Below are 26,286 nucleotides of genomic sequence, written 5' to 3'. Positions count from 1 at the left end.
GACGGACTCCACCAGGGCGGCCAAAATCTCCATCGGTAAGTGATATCGAGCATGCAGAGTGAAGCAAAAAAAAAATGGCAGATGAGGACAAGTCACATTTGGCAAATGACCTGATCCAGCTCCCAAATCTGTAGAGATACAATACAGATCTGTATCCATACGAATCTGAAAATGATAAGAATGTGTAAATCTAAATCTGATTTGAATACTCTTGCTGATCTTACTTTAATGATCCGTATCCGAAGGCAATGTTATCAGAACCTGAATCAAGTTTGAAAACTATTTAGGGAATCCGCGGAACCAACTGGCCCATTTTTAAACAGTAAATGACAAAATATTAAAATAACATTAAAATTTAAAAAACAATTAAAATTCTTAAAAAATATTTAAAAATAAGCTTGGTTTCATTTGCTGTGAAATGGGTCCAGTTTGTATTGGGTACCCGACCCAAACCCAAATTTCTGGGTATGGGCATGGTCCAGTTTGTATTGTGCCCACATGAATAATATTCGGTCGACCAAAACCCGACCTGAGCAATATGCGGGCCAGGTTTAGGTCATGACCTTTGCCGGGTACCTGACCCAAATAGGATTTTTTGCTGCGTATCCGACCCGACTTGGATTTTTTGCCGAGTACCCCATCTGACTTAAGTATTTTTAATAAAAATAAATTTCCAAAATTATGCGGGTCTGGGTTCGAGATTCTATTTTTGTGACCCAACAAAACCAGAACCCGATTATTAGTTATATGGGTGAGTCCCGGATCAACACTGACCGGATCTGTTGACAATTTTTTTTAATTCAGAGAAACCACCCCAGGGTGCTCTGCCTGCTGTCCTGACAGCGTAAAACTCCAAGTTTGCATATCGGATTTTGGCTGATACCAGCCGAATGGGCTGTATCAGGCCGGTTTGCAAGATGGTGTCAGGGACTTGGACTCGAATCTGAGGTTCAACCCGACCCAATCCTCTTGCACCCCTACCGTAAGAGCCGTCGATCCAAATCTGAACATAAATCAGGGATACCATACTGATCTGAATCCGATACAAACCTCAAAACGATAAGAACTTGTAAACCCGAATCTGATCCAAATGCTCTTGCGAATCTTGCTTTAATGATATGTATTCGAAATAAAGTGTCTAATATGGGTCGAATCCAATTCTGACCTTGAATCCGATTCCCCGATCGCTTGGGCCCCCCTATTTGTGAAAGGAAGAAGAAGAAGAGGAAGGGAGTAGGAAGAGGCTAGGAGCACCGAGAGAGAGAGAGAGAGAGAGAGAGAGAGAGAGAGAGAGAGAGAGGATGGAGGAGGACGAGCACGAGGTGTATGGCGGGGACATCCCCGATATGGAGGGAGAGATGGAGGTTCACCACCACTCCTACGCCGACATGCCTCGCCCCGACGACGACGCTGCCGCGGCCAGTGTACTACCATCTCATCACCTCTCATTTTCATTCATTGTTTTTTCTTTTCCTTTTATCTTCATACCCCTTTATTCTTCTGGTTCGGCCAACGCCCAATTTTAGAGTTTTCTGTTTCTTTTTTCTCCCTTGTCTTTGTTTTGATCGATTTTTTTGGGAAAAAAGGAGCTGGACGCGATGAAGAAGAGGTTGAAGGAGATGGAGGAGGAAGCGGCGGCTCTCCGGGAGATGCAGGCGAAGGTCGAGAAGGAAATGGTGGCGGTTCATGGTTCGGCCTTCCGTTCGATCCCTTCTTCTTCTTCTTATCCATTATCACTTGTGTCCTAATCTTCGCTCTTCCCTTTTCTCTACTGATGTTGTTTATGGGATTGGAATTGGATCTCGTTACGGTTTTTGGATTTTTTGTTAAGTCTTGTCGTTTGCTTCGGTTTTTAAGACGGCATTGTTGTGGGTTGTTTGTTATTGTTGTTGACATGCGCGTATTTCTTTTTCCTTTTTTTTTGGATTTCCATTGGTTATCAGCGAAGAAACAGAATCAGGATTCGGTTTATTTTTTTTATACTGTTTTTTCTCTTTTTTGTTGTTCTCGATGAATTTTTTTACTAATTTCTACTGTTCTCCTTGGTTCTTATTTAGCACCATTGTGACCGTATTCAGTGATTCTTCAACGACTTGCTTGGGAGTCTTAGAGAGTTTTAGGCGAGAACTGTTCGGCTGGAGTCCCCACGCGAACCTTTTTATTCCATGATTCTGTATCTTGACGGAATGTTTTGCGACAACAATTTTCATATCGTGAGCGATGAGAAAATCTGGGAAGAGATTGAGGGTCTGCGGTTTATTTTGAAACAATAAAAAAGGTGGTGCTGTGACCGTTTTGTTGTCTTCATCACTTGGTGAGGAAAGCTTTAGTTTTGGTTTAGATGGTGGGTTCTGTTAATGTATCCCTAATGCGATCAATTTCGAACCTTCCACCTAACATCTGCAATATAGTCACGTTTCAGCATTGAACCTGCGTGTGAAGGGCTTCGTTCATGCTGTGGAGACGATGCTAACTGTTTGGATACGTGCTGATCTTATGTAGTTCACATGAATAATACTTTCTAGTTGGTTTTTCCGTGGTAGCATGATTCTGATACTTTTCAATTGGCCAACTCATGAAGATCCTGTTATTTGGTTTGAGTTTGCAGTTGAGTAGCAAAAAATTATATGGTAGTCTAAATGCATACTAAAAGATAGATTTTCTCCCCCTGTTCTTCTTTAATGTTGAGACTTACTCTTACCTCTGCATGTAAAAAGGATATATTTTACTACAAAGTACCTCTTTTGTTTAGATATCACTACTTTTATCATAGGAAAGTTGAGAGCACAGCAATTTGCATGCGTTGGTTTTTGGAATGACTCAAGTTGACATTGGGGCAAGATGCACAAGTAAAACAACTGAGAAACTTGGTTGAGCCGATGCATGAAGCAATTGGTTGTTTTGGACTTCCTGCTGTCTGTATGACGAGTTCATGTAAAATGTGCATGGCTTAATCCAGTGCTCCAAGTTGTATGATAGTGTGGGATAGCTAGTTGACCAACTTAGCTTTTCTTATTTGATTTTTCAAAGTTAACCAGGTCATCGACGTTGTGTTACTTGGTTCACTTTTTACTTAGTTAGAAGCATAGTCACAAATACTGGTATCGGCTATATCTCGGCGAGGCTATTTCTTGTGATATTATTGGTTTGGTGATAAATCTCAGAAAATATCGGGACTTAAAAAATAAAAAAATAACAGAAATAAGTAAGAAAATGTCATGTATAGACAAAGAAGTACATAGATAATAAAAGAAATAAGTAAAATAAGAAAAACATATATAAAATGTAAAAAATAAATAAAAAGTAAAACTAATTGATAATATCGCGATAATATCACATTATATATAAATTTCTGATATTTTGAAAATATCATGATATTTTACCTTTAATATCGTTTTTTCATCATATCGTGATAATATCACGATATTTTCAAAATATCGCCGATATCTATGACTATGGTTAGAAGCACCTCTATGTCTACTGTTCATTGTTTACTTAGTTAGAGACATCTTTACCTCTACATCTTGATCCAGGTTGTAAACAAGTTTGTCTTAGGACTATATATTTTACATAGAGTTTTTTTTCATACTCTTGTATTTGGCCCTGGATATGTGGCTACTTTTAACAACAACTCTTAACTTTTCTTAACGAGCTCAATTCAATAGGCAAATCTACAAAATTTCTGACGATGTGTTCTGTGATTGATTGCATTAATCATCAGTAGCCTTTTAAAAAAAACTAGCACCATATTGAATCAATGTGTTTGTGAAGGTTGAGGAGTTATCTTTTGTCAGTAAAGTGTAAATGTTTGGTCCATGATATTTTTACTTTCCTTATCTGCTTACCACATCTTAAGTCAATTGAATCTTCATATTGTTTTAGATCAATACTGTGTCCTTTTAACTCATTAGAATTCTTTTTCCTCTGGTTCTTTATTTTATCTAGTGCTTTTGCATCTTCCACAGGGGTATGGTTCAATGATGTAGTTACTCTCATCATTCAAATGACAATAGTTATTACCATTTACTGATTACCCAATAAAATTACAATGAAGCTGTTGAGATTGGCTCGATTGATTCTTGAAGGTTATGTCACATAGGTGCGGATGTGGGTGCAGGTGCGGCAATGCGTCACTTTAAAAAAACTTGGGTGCGGGGGTGCGGGAAGGGTATATATATATAATTTTTTTAACAGTTTTAAGTCAACACCACATGTATGTGTGTGCATTTATGTATTTATACATAATATAGATAAAACTGGACTTGGTTAGGGTTAACTAAATCTACTTTTGGACAGAAATAGACCTCAATGTGGTTGACTTCACCTGACACAAAGGAAGCCGTGTCCAAGTGTCGCACCTGCATGGGTGCAGGTGAGACACTGGTGCAGTGCCCTGTTAGAAGAGTCTGTGTTACATAGCTTGGTGGTATTGTTGTTAATCACCCAGTTTTCCTCTCTATTCAAATGAAGTTAGTTTTTCTTACCCTGAGGATGGGAGGGGGGATGTGAAACATGAATCTTCATTTTCAATCTATGCTTCTTGGCTGAATCGTTCTGTTGACTTACTGGGAAAATTAGTTCTTCCCACTTGGTGCTCTCTATGTTCTTGCCACTTACCGATAATTTATTTTCACTAATTTGTTCCGTTTGGTGCATTTGACTTTTGGAAGATATTTTACTGTTCCTTGTAACTAAAAGCACATCAATGCACTTCTACAGGCTCCTAGGTGACCTAGATGCTGTTCTTTTTCTTTGGAAAAACCTAGTGGCTGTGTTAATGCCTAGCCAGCCCTAGGTGTTAGGCGAGTGCCTTGGGGTTGGGGCTGGTAAACGAGCTGAATGAACTGCACATGAGGTCTTCAAGCTTCACTCATTTTTGTAGTGAGTTGAGCCAAGCTTGATTTCATGCCAACCTTGAGCTAAATGAGTTGAGTTTGATCTAGCTCATTCATAAAAAAATACATTGCTTCAAAGCTGGAATTATAATGGTATTTGAAATCTAAACCTACTGAACCAGCCTCAAGCTGACTGGTTTACAGAAATAATACATTGTTTCAACGCTGGAAGCAATAGGATTTGTACTCTAAACCTATTTCTTGCAAGCCAAAAAATTCAACTATTTATTTTATGCTATGTTATGTGACATACAATATATGGATTGGATAGTATATTTATTACTACTTAATGAGTCTATACAAGTTGAGCCGAGCCGAATATCTGTTTTCCATGTCCAGCTTGCCAAGCCTATTCTGCCAGTTTGAACGATCTCTTTATGAGCCGAGCATGAGCCAAACCATGAACAGCTTGTCTCATTTCCGAGCTCTACTTGGGGTAGACTTAAGAAAGAAAATTCTATGATTTTTTTGCTCATAGCATTAACGAAATTAGAATTGTGTTCTATTTTTATTTTAGTTTGTTTGTTTTAACATATTTTTCAATTTGATTTACAAGTTAGTGTATTTATTTTGTGCTTCTAGCTATGTCACAGGGATTCGGCTAACCAGGTGCCGCACCTGCTTTGACGCGGCGTGGGTGCGCGTGAGGGTGCGGCACCTAGTGCGGTCAACCCGATATTTAAAAAAAAAACCCATCGAGGGAGGCTCGTCTGAAGAAGAAGAAGAAGAAGAAGAAGAAGAAGGAGGAGGAGGAGGAGGAGGAGGAGGAGGAGGAGGAAGAAACCCTACCCTGCATGCTTATTTAAAGCACGCAGCTTATGTTTTATCGGGTTTGGATCCGGGTCGAATCCATTTTTTGCCACACCCCCACACCCATGTTTTTTTAAAGTGCCGCATCCCTGCACCCACACCCATGTGACATAGGCTTCTAGGTGATGAGTAGGTATCATCTAGGTATGCAGGAGCTACTGCCTCGAATTTTTTACTAGATAAAATGATGAAAGTTTATGTTTGATATTACATAAAGCTGTCTCATAATGATTGTCCATGCATATTTGTTTGCATTCGGAACTTCTGATGTTCTTGAATTTTTTGTAATTTGTTTAACATTCTTTCTTCGGGTGTTTTTTGTATCCAGACCCTGCAAGTGCTGCTGCAGCACAGGAGAACAAAGAGGAAGCTGATTCTCGTTCAGTGTTTGTTGGTAATGTAAGATTTCACTCCTTGCCTTATGTGATATTTTGTTTTATCTATATGTAAGCCATGGTTTTGCCATTTTCTTGTTTCACAATAGCATTATGTTGAAAATTTTTGAACTGATGCTAGTTTGTTATATTGCATTAGTGGCTTTGTTATGTGCTTCTATGTTTGATATGTTGTTATTTGTGTTCTCTTCATTTTTGGTAAGAATATCCTTGCCCTTTTTTGAGCAATTGCAAATGCCAGGTTCTCTTCCATTAAGATTTGAGAGTTTTGTTGTGTTTTATTATTTTAATCAAATTTTCTGGTTTGTTATATTTGTGCTTTTTCATTCCTCTTGCAGCAGAAAAACTTAAATCTTTGATTGTTATTGTTGAAAGTGCATAACAAGAAATGTGGTCTTTCATCCATAGCTGCAAATATTGCCTATATCTGGAAAATATTGTGATATTTACAAGAAAATGCCTCAGTGATATTAAAAGGAAAATATCATGATATTTTCAAAATATCAGTTATAACATAAAAACTGTGATATAATCATGATAATATTGTCATAATATCACAATATTTCATACAAAAATCCTATTTACATGTTTTAAGCAGTGGCATCTATATCGTCGATATTTTGAAAAGTATCCCTATAGTATGAGCAATATCAAGTCAGTCGATATTATCTGCAATTTATTGCTATATTTTTGGGAAAAATTCATTTTTAATATTTTAATTATACATTTTCTCTTTTTTCTTTTATATTTTAAAACTTTCTTCTTTATTTTTTTTTTCAAGAAAAATCATGCAAGACTATTATTTGCTTATCTTTTTTCTTATTATTTATATATTTTTTTCAATATTTTTAAACTCCCAATATTTTCCCGAGATTTTCCAACTTTTGAAAAGCTCTCCGAGGAATATGCTCACTGAGAAAATACCTTGAACTGTACAGGTGGCTATGGTTTTAAGTATATATTTTCCTTTTTTTTGTTTATTTTATTTTTTAAAATGTTTATAACTGTTTCTTTATGTTTCCATGAAAAATGCTGCTAGAACCTATTGTTTCTTATCATTTTTAGTTTTTCCTTACATTTTCAAGTTTTCTTAGAACATACACGATTTTTCTGAGATTTCCCCAAGAAAAACCACTTGTTGAAAAAGAAAGAAAGAAAACTCTGTAGAAAAACCTCACTGAGAAATTGCTGGGAATGACATTTGTGGCTATGGTTTCAGCTTATTTTTCAGAGGCATCTGATGAATGAAAATGGCTTTGAAGAGGTAAATATTTGCCTGCTATATTATTCTCCTAACATGGTTTGGAGTGGATCGATGGACAGCTCAGTACCTTCCTATGTGGATTGGCATTGCCTCCCAGACACAGCACCAACTGTGGTTGGTGGTTTTCAAACTGTTTAGGCATAATTCAGACAGGGCCTTAGAAAATCTATGTCGGGACTTATAGCATGTCAGTTGCTTCATTGCCATGTATCTAATATTAATGTAAGCAGTTATTTTGTGTGTGTGTGTGTTGCATGAATGCATGTGATTGTCTGTGTCACACTGTCATGTGATTGTCTGTGTCACACTGTCACGTGAGTGTGTCTCTGTGTGTGCGCGCGTGTTGAGTTTAAGTATGAGTGTGTGTGTGTGTGTTGCATGAATGCATTTGATTATGTGTCACGTGAGTGTGTCTGTGTGTTTGAGTGTGTGAGGGGGTACTGGGGGGGTATGTGTGCGTGTGCATGAGTTTGTGTGCACGTGTGTATGTGTGTGTGTGCATGTGTGCTTGCGTGTATGAGTCTCCCTTATGCAAATGATATCATATCTATGGACCTATCCTTTAAATTGTATTTGAAGGAGATGCCTGTATACTTAGTTTCATTGTAAAACTGATTCTCTTTGGAACCTGCACACTTTTCAGGTTTTGCAGCCATGGTCTGTATGTTTGAAATAATGCAGCAGGTCCATTCAATTTTGATATTCACTGATAATTGAGAGCTCACTTTTGTTACCGCTCGTTGAGGATGAAATAAAGGTGTCTTATTCATAGGTAGTATGAATGCAATAAAAAACTAGATCTAAGAGATATGGAGCCAAAAAAAAGAAAAGAAAAGAAAAGAAAATTGAAAAAAAAGCACATGAGAAGGTCCAAAAAAAAAGTAGAAAAACATGAAATTCTGAAATAAAATTATGTATGATGGAAAGAATTGACAAAATGTGAAGGCTAGAGAAGAAAAAACATAAGAAATTCCAAGAGGACTGGAGGAAAAAAACTGGAAGAGAGTTCAGCAAGTTGATGGGAAGTGAGAGTATTAGGCATGGAGAATGAATCTGTCTCTCTATGAAGCAGATAATTGGATTATGCATACGATAGCCACAAGCAGAGTCTTGTTATCTTTGATCAATTGCAGGCAGCAATTATCAAGATCCAGAGATCATCATCAAAGGTATAGTCACTGATTGACATATATCGGGGTCCTTGATCTCTTGCATTAATTTTTAGATCCTTCTTCTGATGGTATTTTATATATCCTACTGAGTGACATCTTTGTTGATGGCTTTCTAGAATATATTACATTCGTGTAATGGATGTGTAAATGTTGGATGCTATAACTTTCATAAATGCTACCTGTGATTTATATCACTTTGTTATCTGCCAAACAAAGATTTTTGTTCAGGATGTGTGAACAAATACAGCCTTGGAATGCATTGTTGTATAATATTTTTTGGGTATATCTTTTATGGGAAGATTAGAATTTTGTGATTCAAATCACCTAGTTTTTAATACCTGCACTAATACCTTACAACACCATTGAAATTATGATTTGGGTCACCTAGTTTTAATTTACCTGCAGGAATACCTTTAGCACATGATATGCAAGAAACTGCCCCATATGAAAGTTCCTTTTTTGCCTTTTGCTCCAAATCAACGATTCAACACCTAGAAACAATTATCAGTTTCTAAGAAGGACGTGCTCTGGTTTCTTTCACCCAATAACTCCCAACGAGAGTGATTATTTGCTGCCTTGTAGGGATTCCTGTTGGTGTCTCGAGTAGTCATGCTGGCCTTGTGAAAAAATCAGACAGCGTGTAATCTACCAAATCAACACCTAGAAAGAATTGTCAGTTTCTAAGAAGGATGTGTGCCCTGGTTTCTTTCACCCAACAACTCCTAACTAGGGTGATTATCTGCTGCCTTACTTGGTGGTGTTTCTGATCTTAGAAACTCTTGAGAATGTGAGACCTTTTCACAAAGAGCAGTCATGCTAGCCTTTGGGAAAATCAGACAAAGCCTGTAACCTATTGTAAGAAAATGAGAGCCTCCAAGGATGTTCACCAAATCACCGAAGTGGACACACAAAAGGGCCATAACAAAGTCCACCCAAAATACCAAAGTGAATACACAAGAAGCCACAAATAGGCTCACACAACCCACTAAAGAGGCCAACACAAGAGGCTAAAAACATTATATTTTATTGATATAAATCCATGCAAGAAGCATTACAAATGGGAGGGGTTTCACCCCTATATACACGCAAATAAGAGGAGCTCCAAAGAGAAGTTGGGAGGGGCCCAACGGCTAGAGCTGTTGGACCTCCCCAACAACTCTTTTGGTTGACTAGTCAACAAATGTTGACTAGTTCAAACCATGGTTTTAAAACTCGCCGAGTCAACTCGTTGACTCGGCTCAGCTCGGCCCTCCAGCGAGTCAACCCGGCAAGGCAAACTCGGTTTGCCAAGACTCGGCCTGACTCGGGCGAGTTCTGGGATGTTTGAAATTTGATTTTTGAGTTTCAAATTACAGTTTCGAAATATATAAGTACATATATTTTAACAAGGGTTACCCCCAGATTTTGTATAAAAAAGAAAATAAAAATCATTTAAAGATAAAAAATCATTTAAATCCATAGAATAAAATCGCCATGTTGTTGGAACTACTGTTCACCCGGTGCTATCAACTTATTCTAGCAAAATATTTTAAAGAAATGTTTCTCACTATATATGGATGGTCAAATGTGCCTATAGGAAGTCACATTTAGGTTTCATCATCCATTTGTTATGTGAACAAGCATTGTACAAATACAAATATTAGTACTCTTTTTATAGTTGTGCCATTAATATATTTCCTGCATAGTTCTCATACATGAGAAAATTGCTTATTTATGTTGATATTGGGCATTTTGTAAACTTTCAATATGCACATATATCCCTATTTTACATTTATGGATTTGTTAGAGAGGGAATTGAAACTTTTAAAACAAGCTAGCATATATGATTGGCCATTTTAGGAACCATAGGTAGTAGCAGACTGAACTCATGGTGACCACATCCTCTAATTCAAGTCATGAATTAGTCAAAGTGCTTGTATAGATATTAAATTCAAGCAAACCTCTATAGCTATTTGCAGTTTTATATTCTTACAGACATTTGGATGGACAGTAGTGATACTGTCTCTTGGAACGTTAATAAGTGGGAAAAATGTAGTGCCGTGTTGATTACAGTTATGGCAAAGAAATAGAAAACTAGAATTGCCTCCTTGCCTATTCCTTTGCTATTCAAAGTACATTTCCAGAATGTGGCTAAGAAATGGACTTAATGATTATCCACTCCATTGATATTCCATGATGTGCCTTATGTAGAGGTTATAAAATGAGTATCATTATATCAAGGCACATATTTGTCCATATCTTCTTTCTGCATGCCATATTAAGTCATTCTGTAAACCTTTATATGTTTAAATGACAATTTATATATTGTTTTTCTTTTAAAATCAAAAGTTAACAAAACCCGGTCCGAGTCACCGAGTTGACCCGCCTAGTCACGAGTCGAGTCCCAAGTCACGGGTTTTAAAACCTTGGTTCAAACTTAACCAAAAAGTAAAAAGTAAACTAACTATCCTAACCTATATATATATATATATATGTATTTACACTATGTATATCTATATTTTTAACACTTTCCCTCAAACTTATGGTTAGATAACCGAAAGTTTGTCTAAGAAAAAGTGAAATCTAAGAGCAGCGAGAGGTTTGGTGAAGAAATTCGCTAACTGATATTCAAAGGTAACATAGGGCAGATCGATAATGCCATGTAGATACTTTTCTCGTACATAGTGACAATCCATCTCAATATGCTTGGTCGTTCATAAAAGGTTCGGTTGCTGGCAATGTAGATGAAACTTTTGTTGTCACAACGCATTTGTGATGCTTCTTTAGTTTGGACTCGCACATTGGCCAACAATCTTTTTAGCCAAACCACTTTCTTAGTAGTTTTAGCCATGACTCAGTACTTTGCTTCACTTAAAGAGAGGGAGGGACTTTTTGCTGCTGCTTATACCGCCACGAGATCAATGATTCACTTAAAAACATACAAAAACCTATGGTTGAGTGTCAGTTATTGGGATTACCTTCCCAATCAACATCAATATAAGCAGTTAAATTTAATGATGAAGAAGCATGCGAGAAAACTCATAAAAAAAAAGAAGTTTTAATATATTTAATAATACAAAAAAGGCTCACATATGAACAAAAGTGGGATCATGCTGAAACTGGCTTGCTGTTTGAACATGTGTTATGTCAGGTTGCATAATTAAAAGATAAGAAAGTGTCCCGATAAGTTATCTGTACGGTGTCAGATTTTTCAGTGGTTCTCCATCATCAATTTTCATCTTAGTATTGACAACCTCGGGAGTGTCAACCTTCTTTCATTAGAGATTTCAGACCTGTCAACAATATCTAGAGCAAATCTAGATTGAGTCAATAGATAACTTCTAGAAGAATAAGTTACTTCAATTCCAAAAAAATATTTTAAAAAATCCAAATCGATCATTTCAAAATATTTTTTGAGAAGTTTTTTTATTGTGTTCAACTCCCTTTTTGTCCCCTCCAGTGATAATCATGTCGTTCACATAGAGGAGAAGAATAATCATACCTGCATCAGAAACCTTAACAAACAAAGCTGTATCGGTCAAACAAGATTGAAATTCAATATCAAGCATAACTTGACTAAACCTGCCATATCATACCAAACAAAGTTTTTCTTCTAGGAATAGTTATACCAGATGGTGCTTCCATATGAAATTCTTCAACTAAATTCCCATTAAGAAATGCATTTTTAATGTTCATATGATATATTGACCATCTTCTCAGAGAGGTTATGCCTACTAATGTTCTAATTGTGGTCATCCTAGCAACTGGGGTGAATGTTTCTTTATATTCTATTTCATACTTTTGAAAATATACCTTGACAACTAATCTAGCTTTGTATTGCTCAAAAGTCTCATCACTCTTGTTTTTTACCTTATATACCCATCTACAACTTATAGGTTTCTTTCTTGGGAGAATGTCTTTAATAGTCCAAGTATTTGCTCTTTCTAAAGCGTCTAGTTCTACCCTAACGACTTTTACCCATTCATAGTGTTCTTTTGCTTGAGCATAGGTCGAGGGTTGTACATATGAATGTATTAATGCAATATAGGCTTGGTACTTAGGTGAAAACGAGTCATAAGACAAACGAGTCATAAGACAATTTTTTTTAGAAGGTTTTGATACTCTAGATAATCTTCTTGTTTGTGTTTCCATCTGGTTTTCATTATTAATATATCTTTCTAGTGCACATGAAGGTTTAGGATCACTACGCCTGGAATATTGTATACAACTTTGATCCTTAAGAGGTTGTTCTTCTCAAATCTCATTATCACGAGATTGTTCTTTACTCTCATCATCTCTAAGTTCTTGATCTTCATCAAGATCAACATTACAATCGTCATACTTTGGAATTAGATCTAGCAAAAAAGATCTAGCAAAAAAGAATACTCAGTTATTTTCTTAGATTTATCAATTTCAAAAAACCTTTATTTTTCTAAGAAAGACACATTCCTTGAAACATATTGTTAAAAATAAAATTGTATCCAAATACCCGATAAGGGTATTTTTGTCTTTTATCATATAGTACAGTCCACTAGGGACTGAAATGTAATTTAACATTATAATAAATAAACTGCCATACAGCTTAGGCACAACAGTAAAAAATATGACTGTTGTGCACAACAATCAAAATATGACTGTTGGGCAGCAGTCCAACTAGACGTTGGACTGCCACCCAATAGTCATAATAATGACTGTTGGAGGCAGTCCAAAGAGCTGGACTGCCTCCCATGTGTTGGAGTGAGGCTCTATAAATAGAGCCTCACTCCTTTGTTATTCCTCAATGCTTTTAGAAGCATTTGAGGGTTTTCTCTAGAGTTTTTCCCCATCTTATAGGCTTGTATGCCTCTTGTGCTGTTTGGTATTTTTATCTCTTTTGAGATTGTATTTGGTCCATTAGTGACCAACTTTAAGTGAGTTTATTAAAGCCTTTTGTTGGCATTGTGTTTGTTTCCCTATTGTTCCATTGTACCTTGTTTCATTACATGGTATCAGAGCGAGGTTCTTGAAAGGAGAATCTCGTGAAGGAAGTATTCTTCGATCATTGATCATTCCCTATCTCCTCTAGTCTAAACTCAAGTATTCATTATGTGAGAAAGAGAGTTAGCCACCGTCATCACCTACAAACTCAATGATAACAACTACTTGATATGAGCGACGGCTATGGAGAATCATATCAAAGGAAAAAAATTGTGGGGTTTTGTTAGTGGTTCTACTAGTGAACCACAACTCAAATTGACTAGAAGAGAAGGAGATCAAGTCAAAGCCTTGTCCGAAGAAGAAAAAGAAAAAGCCTTGGAAGAATTCCAAAATAAATTGGAAGATTGGGAGGCAAGAAATGCACAAATACTCTCCATGGTTTATGAATATCATGGAGTTCAAGATCGCCACCAATATCATCAAATTCAAGAAGGCATGTGACGCATGGAGCTTTCTAAGAAGTACTTTTATCCAAAAGGATATGGCTAGACTTTATTATCTCCAAGATAAGGTACGCAATTCAAAACAAGGAGATAAAAGTGTAAGATATTTTTACGGTATTTTATCTTCTATTTGGGATGAATTAGCCATGTTGGAACCAAAATGGGAATGTTCGGCTATTGATATGAGAATGACCCAAATCGAAAGAGAAAATTTTTTCTCCTTTCTTTATGTCCTTCGACCGGAATTTGAGCAAGTAAGATCTTCCTTACTTCATAGGACCACTTCTCCTATAAGTGAGGCCCTTGCTCAAATTTGTCAAGAAGAGACAAGACTTGGAATGCACAAGTCTAATGATGAGGTCCTTGCCATGGAAAGGCCCGGAAATTTTGTGAAAACATATAAACCACCTCACTTTGAGAAGAAGTTCAATGGAGAAGGACACAATGGAGGAGGATACAAGGGAGGATACAAAGGAAAAATTATTTGTCATCATTGTAAGGAACCCAGACATATAAGACCGGAATGTCCCAAATTTAAAAAGGTGGCCGCCTTAAGTGAAGAACCTCAAGAATCAAGAAAAGGGGGCAGCTTCAATGAATTAAATCTTGCTCAAATAGCAGAAGCCGTCTCACAACTTCTTAAGGCTGCACCTTCTACATCCGGAGCTGCCATCTCTTCCTCGTCTCCTCCAAGTAAGACCTCTTGGATTCTAGACTCAGGTGCTTCTTTCCACATGACTCATAATGAGTCTCTATTATCTGATTGCACTAAATCATATTTTTCATGTGTGTCAACTGCCGATGGTACCTCTTTAAAAGTCAAAAGCTTAAGAAACCTTGATGAAATTTCTAAAAAATTCTTTGTTCCAAAAGTGAGAGTCATTCCCAAACTGGATTTGAATCTTTTTTCGGTCTCTCAAATTGTTGACTATGGTTGTAAAGTATTCTTCTCATCTAAGGCGTGTTGGGTGCAGGATCTCCAGTCAGAGAAGCTGATTGGGCAAGGCCATAGACGAGGAGACCTTTACTACATGGATTTCGTGTGTTTACCAAAATACTCGTTTTGTAATCATGTCAAAGATATTAATATAGATCTTTGGCATAAAAGATTAGGACACCCAAGTATATCCAAATTATCTCTTTTTCCATTTTTGGAAAAATTTTGTAAAGATAAAAATTTTGTATGTGAAGATTGTATACTTGGAAAAATGCAAATGATACCTTTTGAGTCTAGAACCTCTGTGACACATAAATTTTTTTGAATTAGTGCATTCGGATGTGTGGGGTCCCGCCCCTGTTATGTCAAAAGGTGGTTATTCGTACTATGTTACATTTATAGATTATTTTAGTAGACATACTTGGATTTACTTTCTAAAACTCAAATCTGAAGTCTTTTCATGTTTTAAAAACTTTCATAATCTAGTTAAAAATCAATTTAAAACAAATATTAAAGTCTTCCGCTCCGACTCTGGGGGAGAGTTTCTTTCAAATGAATTTCAATTATATCTAAAAAATCATGGAATTGTGCATCAAAAATCATGCCCTAGGACACCTCAACAAAATGGGATTTCTGAAAGAAAATATCGTCATATCATTGAAACTACTAGAACCCTACTTATTTCAAAAGAAATTCCAAAGCAATTTTGGGCTGAAGTTGCCCTAACCGCAGTCTATCTGATAAATAGAATGCCTTCTCAAACTTTGGAAAACAAGTCTCCTATTGAAAAACTCTTTAAAATTTCTCCTGATTTAAAAAGGCTAAGGGTATTTGGTTGTAAATGCTTCGTGCTTCTTGAAAAATATAGCAAACTCTCTCCTAAAGCCATAAAATGTGTCTTTCTTGGTTATGCTGATAATAAAAAAGGATATCGATGTTATGATAAAACAAATGATAAACTCTATGTTTCTAGAAATGTTACCTTTCTAGAAAATGACACTGGATTTGATTTTGAAGTTCCTAAGAAAGAATTTGAGTATGCTTTCTTATTTGATTTGTTACCTAATAAAGGTATTAGTAATGATATTGAAACCTTCGAGTCTATTAATGACTCAAGTAGTGAACCATCTCAAGATCTTCTTCAATACTCTGGACGAAATACTGGGGAGCATCCATGTGCCCTTGACAGATATAATCAATTAACAAATACTGAAGAAACTAGTGTTAGAAGGTCAGAACGAACACATAGGCCTCCGAGTAGGTTTGTCTCATATGAATCCTTCTTACCAAACTACAGGGCATGTCTTCTAGCCATTCATTCCTATCATGAACCATCCAACTATAACGAGGCCAAAAATATAAACGAATGGGTTGAAGCCATGAAAATTGAATTAAATGCATTACACAAGGCTCACACTTGGGCAATTCAACCTCTTCCTATCGGAAAGAAGACAATAGGGTGTAGATGCGTGTTTAAAATTAAAACAAAAAGTGACGGGTCTCTTGAAAGATATAAAGCAAGGCTTGTTGCAAAAAGATATTCTCAAGAATATGGTATAGATTATGAAGAAACCTTTGCCCCAGTAGCTCGTATGACTACAGTTAGAACTCTAGTTGCTATAGCATCCATTCGAAAATGACCGATATATCAGTTAGATGTTAAAAATGCATTTTTGAACGGAAACTTAAATGAAGAAGTATATATGGATCCTCCCTTTGGTCTGTCTATTGAAAAAGGCATGGTCCTTCGTCTTCAAAAAGCCCTATACGGGCTTAAACAAGCCCCTAAAGCATGGTATGATCGGTTCAATGATACGATATTAAAACTTGGATTTAAATCTTGTTACACTGACACTGCTCTTTTTGTGAGATCTACAAGTACCTCATTGATCATTCTTCTTTTGTATGTTGATGATATGATCATCACAGAGAATGATCAAAAGAAAATTGAGGATATTAAAATTTTGCTTAAAAAATCTTTTGATATGACTGATCTTGGTTTTTTGAGATACTTTTTAGGAATTGAAGTAGCCTACTCACCAAGAGGATATATTTTATCTCAAATCAAGTTTGCAGCTGATATTGTTGAGCGTTCAGGAATCACGGACACAAAATATGCTGATACTCTTGAAGTAATAAATGCGAAAATGTGAGCTGAAGATGGAGTATTATTAGATGATCCAACCCTTATCAACAACTTATTGGATCGTTGATGTACCTGTCCATTACAAGACCAGATATTGCGCATGCCGTACATTCTGTAAGTCAATTTCAACATGCGCCCACAACCGTCCACATGAGTGCAGTATTAAGAATAGTTCGATATATCAAGAAAACTATATCTAAAGGACTATTCTTATCCTTTGTGTATTTTTAGGCGATTCTCTCATTTCTTGGCGATGCAAAAAACAACAGAAAGTGTTTTTATCCTCTATGGAAGCTGAGTACATGGCAATGGCTACCACAACCACTGAAGTTGTGTTGATGAGAGCACTACTTTCCGATATGGGTGTTGATGTCTCAGAACCTTCAAAGCTATGCTGTGATAATAAAAGTACATCTATATAGTCAGCAATCACACATTTCACGAGCGAACAAAACACATTGAGATGGATTGTCACTATGTTCGCGAAGAATATTTGAAGGGGACCATTACATTGCCATATGTTCAGTCCGAATTTCAGATTGCAGACTTCTTCACCAAAGTTCTTCCACTACCTCAATTTTTGTATCTTCTTAGCAAACTTTCGGTGATTTCCCCATAAGTTTGAGGAGGAGTGTTAAAAATAAAATTGTATCCAAATACCCGATAAGGGTATTTTTGTCTTTTATCATATAGTACAGTCCACTAGGGACTGAAATGTAATTTAACATTATAATAAATAAACTGCCATACAGCTTAAGCACAACAGTAAAAAATATGATTGTTGTGCACAACAATCAAAATATGCATGTTGGGCAGCAGTCCAACTAGACGTTGGACTGCCACCCAACAGTCATAATAATGACTGTTGGAGGCAGTCCAAAGAGCTGGACTGCCTCCCATGTGTTGGAGTGAGGCTCTATAAATAGAGCCTCACTCCTTTGTTATTCCTCAATGCTTTTAGAAGCATTTGAGGGTTTTCTCTAGAGTTTTTTCCCATCTTATAGGCTTGTATGCCTCTTGTGCTGTTTGGTATTTTTATCTCTTTTGAGATTGTATTTGGTCCATTAGTGACCAACTTTAAGTGAGTTTATTAAAGCCCTTTGTTGGCATTGTGTTTGTTTCCCTATTGTTCCATTGTACCTTGTTTCATTACACATATAACTTTTTATTTTTAAAATCAAAGCATCTATAACCTTTTTGATTACCTTCATACCCCAAAAAGACACAAAAGAATTGCACAGGGCGAAAGTTTAGCATTCTTATCAATAAAAACAAAACATTTACACCAAAAAGCTCTTAGTCTAGAATAATCAGGAATTAGTTTGAAAAGTTTTTCATTTGGTGGCACATTTTTCATAGAGGAGGATGGCATTTTATTAATGAGATAAACCACAATCATTGTGACTTCAACCCAAAATTCTTTAGGTACTTGGTTTGCAATAAGCAAAGTTGTTGTTTTTATAATATGCCTATGCTTTCTTTCGGCTAAACCATTTTTGTGTGGAGTGTAAGGGCAATATTTTTGATGTGTAATACCATTTAAATCTAGATAGTCTTTAAATTCTTTTGATAAAAATTCTCTCCCTGAATCAGTGCAAAAGATGAAAATATCATTTTTAAATTTATTTTTGACCAAATTGTGAAATATTTGAAAATGTAAGAAAACTTCATACTTGTGTTTAAGGAAATAGATCAAAGTATATATGGTAAAATCATAAAAAACTTTCATAATACACAAATTCACTTTTAGATATAACAGGTGTTGGGCCCCAAACATCCGAATGTATTAACTCAAGCGGTCAGAAAGAAACTAAGGTTCTTTCTGGAAATGGTAATCTCTTCATTTTTCCAAGAATATAATCTTCACATGTAAAGTTTTCAGAATTACGATTTTTTTTTCTTTAAAAAATACTAAATTTTGGATACATTAGGATGGTTAAGCCTTTTATGCCATAAATCCAAATCTAGTTTCTGAACATTACAACAAAAAACATTCTTGGGTATTTCAAAAAAATCCACGTAGTACAAGCCTCCTTTATGGTCTTCCCTATTCAACTTCTTTGACTGACGATCCTGCACTCGACAATCATGAGAGAAGAAAGAATTGGTACATCCATGGTCAAATAATTGAGAAACAAACAAAAGATTTAAATTTAATTTAGGAATATATCTAATTTTTGGAATAAAAAATCTTTTTGAACTTTTTGAAATCCCCTACTCCTTTTATCTCAAGAGACGTCCTATCGGCAGTAAACACATTTGACCCGCTTGAATTACAATATTCAGATAACATATCGCCATTTAGCCTCATATGAAAAGAGACACCTGAGTCAAGAAGCCAAAGAGATTTATTGGGATCAAAGAAGTCTAAGAAAGACACCGCAGTTCTAGTTGACGAGGATGCTCCTTTGAGTAGAGGTTAAAGGGCCTCTTTTAGTTGTGTCAAGGACATGTTCCTAATGGATGAATCTTGTGTGATTTTGACATCACTTGACTCTTGTGGAGGTCCAACCAAGACAATTTCTCGTAAGGCCTTTTAAACTTAGGACAAAAGGTTTTGATATGTTCTAGTTCATGATAATAATAACAAATAACTTTTTTTTCTCATACTCTAATCCTTGTTTTCCATAATGCTCATTGTTTGACTTTCCATAGTGTGACAGTTTGTAGGTATGAACATAGTTTTTCGATCTAGATATGGCTAGAACTGAGTCATCATCACTTGTAGAAATCCTCGTTTTAAGTCTATTTTCCTCCATACTTAATTTCTCTATAGTGTCTTCAATTGATTAAACTTTCCCTTGACGAAGGAGAACGAAATTTGTGGATTCAAATTTCAACCTCAGTCCCACATCTATTTGATTTTGGCTGAGTTCTATATCTTTAAGACAATGCCATTTTGGTTCAAGAAGAGTCAACTCTTCCCAAAGTTTGAACAATTCATTATAGTATTCTATAATACTTTTGTCCTCTCAAGTCATATTTAGAATTTTGTCTTGTAAATTGCACGCGCATGTGCAATATTTTTAAGAGAATACATTTTCTTGAGATAATCTCATGCTTTATTTGCATGTTCGAATTTAGTTTGGGTTCTGAATCGGTCCCGTTCACTACTCCCCACAACCCTTTTTCTCATATGAGGTGCTTCATAATTGAAGCTCATGTTACATAATTTGAGTCATTGAGTTTGATGGGTTTTATGGTTGACATTTTTATTGTCGTCAATTTTTACAAGAGCTAAAGAAGATAGAACAAGAAGAAAAGAATAGAGAAGAAGAATGAGGAAAACAAGGTGAAGATCACGAGCACTCCATCACCAAGCAAGCACCACCGATAAAGAGTACGAACACTCTTCCACAAGTAAACACCACCAATCTTTTACTTGAGACACAATTTTGATCTTACAAGCACTTGAATAGGAATTGCAAAAGAGCTTTCACTTTTAAATTTTGAGTAGCACGTTTCTCAATGCACCAAAAACAAATTCAGCTTGATCACCAAGCATTGATACCATGTAACAAAATGAGAGCCTCCAACGATGTTCACCAAATTACTAAAGTGGACACACAAAAGAGCCACAACAAAGTCCACCAAAAATACCAATGTGAACACACAAGAAGCTACAAATAGGCTCACACACAAAACCCACTAAAAGGGCCAACACAAGAGGCTAAAAAATAATCTTTTATTGATATAAATCCATGCAAAATGCATTATAAATGTTAGGGGTTTCATCCCTATATATACACAAATAAGAGGAGCTCCAAAGAGACGTTGGGAGAGGCCCATTGGCTCCCAACAACTCTCTTGGTTGACTGGTTCTAACTGAACCAAAAAGTAAAAAATAAATTAACTGTCCTAACCTAGTTACACACACACACACACACACACACACACACACACACACACACATATATATATATATATACACACACACACATTTTTAACACCCAGTGTTGTAATTAATGTGTGGAGGGTTCAAAGACATTGCAGAGTATGGATTAAGATAAATTAAGATAGACATCCCTTAAAAAGAAAAAAATTAGGAGAAAAAAATGCATTAGCTTCGCTGCCTGATTTCTTCATAAGGCGTTACACTCAAGGTTGTTAAATGCGATGAGGCGAAGCGAGACGTAAGCCTCGAGACGTTGAAGCGTAAGCTTCATGGTCAAAATAATAAAATATAAAATATTAATAAAATAATGAAAATTTTAAATAAGAACTACTAATAAACAACAATATAAAATAAATACTGCTTTCCTATAATTAACTCGTATTATTCATTTTCTTATATGCATGCACATGTAAACCACAATTAAGTTAGACTCATAGTGCAAGATAAAACAAGTTATATCTACAATCATGAAATCATATTGAATACATGTGGGGGTATCTCCAAATCGACTTGTTCTAGAAATACCTTCTATGCACAAAATTTTTGTTGTAATAATAGAGTTCAAATGCACAATTAATATAAAATAAGTTAATTCCTCAACTATTGTACATAACTAATGTTTACAAAATCACAAATGAATAAATAAAATTAAAAATATATCTTCAAATATTTAACAAAATGTAAACAAGATACCTCTTCAAGTCAAATAACATCAAATATTTAACAAGTCATAAGTCTTAAATGTCTCTTTAAAGGCAAATAACATAAAGTCGAATCTTTTCAACGTCACAAGTCTTAGATAATACGAGCAAGTGAAAATGATCTCGCTAGTTCTTCCCCCTTATGAGAAGTCCATTTTCTACTTTCAAAAAACAAAAAAAAAACAGAGAATGGGTCCATTGGAGCTTATAATTGGATTTAATTAGAGCCATAAATTCCAACAAATTGAGGACTAGATACAAAATTTTAGCTCTGGCTAACTTTTGATCTGGATTGAGATCCACTCTGCCTATTGTCCAATGAGAACCCAGGTTTAACCCATGCCCGTCGACATCCCTAACTGCCCCATCTTTGTTTGGTTGTGGACCTGTGGTCCAAGGAGAGGGGATCAAGTGACACGACACTTAAGCGCTCCCTGGATCTCCTCTCTTGGTCCAAGCATGCATGAATAGTGGAATGGGCCCCCATATGCACATGGTTTTGTCAGATTTGCAGCCATGGTGGGTGCAGAAATGTGCTGAAGCAAGGAAAATAACCACCAAGTTCACCCAATCACGCCCAACTCAAAGGAGGAGAACAAGTTTGACAAGCAACCTGGCAGTCCATGGTGTCATCGATCATCTCCTGGCAGTCCAAAAGAGCCAGTTTGGTCCTATTGTCCTTGACGGTTCCGGCGAGCTTTCTGGGCAGACCGTAGACGTTCGAGAGCTCTTGAAAGGCGACCTAGAGCGAGATCTGGAAGAGGTGCTCTGGATTCGTGGTTCTCGGATCCGCAACAGAGGAGAGACTGGCGAAGCAGGAGCTGGGGTACAAGGTGACATAGCACACCGACTTGATCGTCTCGTTCTGGCTAAAGACGCTTGTCGTCGCCGGCGAATCCGAAGAGTCCTTACTCCGGGAGATCAACATGCCGGCGACGGCTGCGACGACGATGAGAATCAAAACGATGGAGGATGCGGCGATGATGGCGATCCGTTTCCTGGTTTTCCTCCTGTGTTGCAGCCTCTCCTACTGCTGGTTCACCCTGTCATAGCCCTTGAACGAGTTGATGCGTACGCCTTAGAAGCAAAGCGCGCCTCGACGCAAGGCATGCGCTTCACCCATGTGAAGCATGCACTTTGAGCCTGCAAACGCCTCCCTACAGCGCCTCGGTTCCTTGAGCTTGCGCTTCGCCTCTGAGGCGTACACTTTAGGTATTGAGGCGTTCGCCTCTAACAACACTGGTTACACTATGTCCCTGTTCCTTTGAAACATTCTTTGCAAAGTGACAATCACATAGGAATTATAACCCCACCCATCTAAAAAATATATTTTATGTGATGAATAAAGGTGTAATTTGCCCATTGGCTCAACTAAAATAATTGGAAGCACATGGTCGGGCCGAAACATTCCCATGTCAGAGAGAGAGAGAGAGAGAGAGAGAGAGAGAGAGAGGTGGCTAACTCTCTGCAAATTACTCTTCACAATCTTTGTACTCTTTAAGTGTCCGTTTTGCGAGTTGCCTTCTGAGCAGTTCTACCCTTTCTTTTTACGCTATTTTCTCTTCAATAAAAAAGCATCAGCACAGTTTGATTTCAACTTTGTCAAACAGAAGTTTATGTCATTGATTGTTTTTTGGTTTTTTTTCGTTCATATTGTTAGCTAAGAGTTTTCTGAATTCTTATATTCTGATTAGAACAAAATAATCTTTTCATTGGATCAATTATTACCAAAATAACCTTTACATTGGACACTTCTGTCCTTCCTGTATGAAACTTTAGCTTTTTACTTCCCACTTTCATTCTTCTCTTCTTTTTATTGAATGAGTGTGCTCTTGGTTCCACAGGTATCTTTGACGGTACTATCTCCCAAGAGAGCTTGCTTTTCTTTTTAATTTCATTTCGAGTTATGGAAAAAATCCTTTTCATAGTTCATTTATGAGATCCATTTCCATGAAAGAATCTATAGGTGCTTTTATCTTCCCTCTGGTTATGGAACATTTCTTGCAAGTTGAGTTATAAAGGGCCTTCCTAGTTCATCTTGAGTAGGAATTAGTTGTGGAAATTATTGCCATCTTCCAACTTGGTCAATGTAAACGACAATGGTGGATTTTTGGCCTTTAAATATGTTCAGTTATTTTTTGACGTTAGAACATATGAGAATTGGTGTGTAGTAATTTGTCACCTTTATGTGGAAGCTTATCATTGTGAAAGATCATCACAGCTAGTTAAAATGAATATGCATCTGGAAAATCGATTGCATGATTGCCTTGTTTGACTTGAATAATGAGCTACTATACTGGTGCAGTCACATGCTAAGTTATGACTTGCTCTAGAGTCATCTTTTTTATTGTTCCCTTACGGATGTATTATTATCTAATCTAAACTTTCCTCAGAAAAAAAAACTGTCTATTAGTCCAGAACTAAACGTGCATCACTATATCTTAACCTTAAATTCACGTGCTTCTTAATGAAAGTCTTTCAGGAGAGGTCTATATAAGGGCCGCACCCTTGATAGTAACCTGTGTTTATTTTTAATCAAGAAATAATTTGGGGTTGTGATGTTGCAACGGATATGTCATCTATTTTGCCAACTAAGTATATGGTTAACTGTCTTCAGGTGGACTACTCTTGCACCCCTGAGGAAGTGCAACAGCATTTCCAATCTTGTGGAACTGTTAACAGGGTTACAATTTTAACGGACAAATTTGGCCAGCCCAAGGGATTTGCATATGTGGAATTTCTAGAAATAGAAGCTGTTCAGAATGCTCTCCTCCTAAATGAATCAGAGCTACATGGCCGTCAACTGAAGGTGTGTAAGCTTCCTTCTTTTGAGATATCTATGAAGGTTAACAGACACCTGACTCCAGAAGCTTAACATGCAGGTTTTGGCCAAAAGAACCAACGTTCCAGGGATGAAGGCATACCGTGGTCGTCGTTTCAATCCTTATGTTGCTCGTTACAGGAGGCCATTTATGCCACCATCATATTTTTATTCACCTTATGGATATGGGTGAGTTCATTAGATAATATCCCAATATGGGGATATTTATGTTGTTGTTTTGTGTTTATGTGTATGCCTGCAGGTGCATAGACAATCTCTCTGTGTGTGTGTGCGCGCGTGCTGTTCTGTTACTGAGCCATCCTGCATTTTCTAATACAGGAAGTTTCCGAGGTTCAGGAGGCCAATGCGTTACAGACCCTACCTTTGAGACTACTACGTCAGTGCTTCAGTAGTGGATTTGTGACAGTGATTTGTGGATGTCCTAAGCGCGTACTGAGGTAGTATAATTTTTTTGTTGTTGCCTTTTACTCTTTCCTGTTATAAGATCTATGTGAACCTGTTTTAGCAAGTCCTTGAGTTTAATCAAGGATTCCTATGGTTGAGTGGTGGCTGTGTACCATCATACTATTTTTGCTCTTAGCTGCCGAATTGGTTTTGTTATTGTAGTGATGTAAGAATGATTCGCACTGGCCGTATGACATTGAGATATTAGAGATATAGATATGCTGCACTCTTCTACAGCATTATGTTTATACCATTTACACAGTTATCTGTCTTAACATTGTAACGAGTCTAATAGCAGTTATGTGATGAAGATAATTACATGAATATGTATATCTTGTTACATTGTCGCACATAGTGTTTTTTTTAAGCGAAAGGAATCCTAAGTATAGGATGAATTACAAAACTTACAGACAGCCCTAGATGGCTTGGTGAAATGGGGTTTAGGGAGAAACTATGTCTTTCAAACTTTGAACACCATGCTTAGCATCACTTCCTCAATTAACCCAATAGATCATTTATATATGTTTATCCAAAAAAACAGATCATTTATACATTAGTCTCAGCTCAGATTGTTTTTCTTTACTTTCTATGTTATGGCTGTGAGTGCGCGAGGCCAGATCGCTTTGATCACCCGATCACTGTGAGACTTTTGATGTTCCAATATGAAAGTTTGCTCACCCATGCATGTTGTGCTGTGAGCCAGTTGTCAGTATCGGTATCGGTCCTGAATCGTTGGGCCAATTCAGCTGTATCGGTCAATACCGATACTCGAGTGAATCATTTTCTATCGGACAGAAAATAATAAAAACTAGTGCCAATCATAATGTGACACGTATTAAAACTATTAAAATAAAAATAATAAATTAATTTTTAGTATTTTTTGGATTTATTTAAAAAATAGCGATTTTCTGCTGCTGATACGCTCACCAATACTGATAACATTGGCTATAAGGGCATCAGTTGGTTGTCCAAATACCCTCTGATTTTGGTCATGAATTTTGTTACTCCAAATATAATATGATTTTAGTCAAATGATTGTTCAGTTCCAGATCTAGATTGAGTCAGGCCCATAATCCGAATCGTTGGTACTCCTGACTGGGCGTTTGGCCGAAACAAAATGGCCGTTAGATGCATCTGTCTAGACCTTTTTTATTAATTCATAAAAAAATCAGAGGTTAAGGACGCCAGTCAGGAAGGTTGCTACATAGAAAAGCACAGGAAGAAATTGAAGAGACAAAAGGGATTGGATCTGATTTTGATCGCAACATACTTCCAAAAAAAAAAGTCTGTAGTTCTGGATTCATATCCATATATTCTGAACATGTAATTTTGGGCCTAGTCCAAAATGCAGCCTGGTTCATCTTTTAAATGCACATCAATGAAAAA

General features: G+C 36.6%; 1 protein-coding gene across 2 annotated transcripts; it reads left to right on the top strand.

Moving 5' to 3' along the window:
- Positions 1-1,215: 1,215 nt before the first annotated feature.
- LOC149841268 (polyadenylate-binding protein 2-like) lies at positions 1,216-25,180 on the top strand. Of its 2 annotated transcripts, XM_090003728.1 has the most exons (6): positions 1,216-1,424; positions 1,587-1,689; positions 6,034-6,104; positions 24,232-24,423; positions 24,497-24,624; positions 24,775-25,180. In XM_090003728.1, the coding sequence occupies exons 1-6, from the start codon at positions 1,302-1,304 to the stop codon at positions 24,821-24,823; spliced, it is 666 nt and encodes a 221-aa protein (XP_089859854.1). In that variant the 5' UTR covers positions 1,216-1,301; the 3' UTR covers positions 24,824-25,180. The 2 variants fall into 2 exon arrangements, with proteins under 2 accessions (XP_089859854.1, XP_089859855.1); XM_090003729.1 differs by lacking the exon at positions 24,775-25,180 and having other exon boundaries at positions 1,232-1,424; positions 24,497-24,628.
- The last annotated feature ends 1,106 nt before the right edge of the window (positions 25,181-26,286 follow it).

Source organism: Nuphar pumila, chromosome 4 (genome assembly GCF_984573655.1).
Source record: "Nuphar pumila chromosome 4, dmNupPumi1.hap1.1, whole genome shotgun sequence".
NCBI lineage: Eukaryota > Viridiplantae > Streptophyta > Magnoliopsida > Nymphaeales > Nymphaeaceae > Nuphar > Nuphar pumila.
This window is presented reverse-complemented; position numbering and strand designations above follow the sequence as displayed.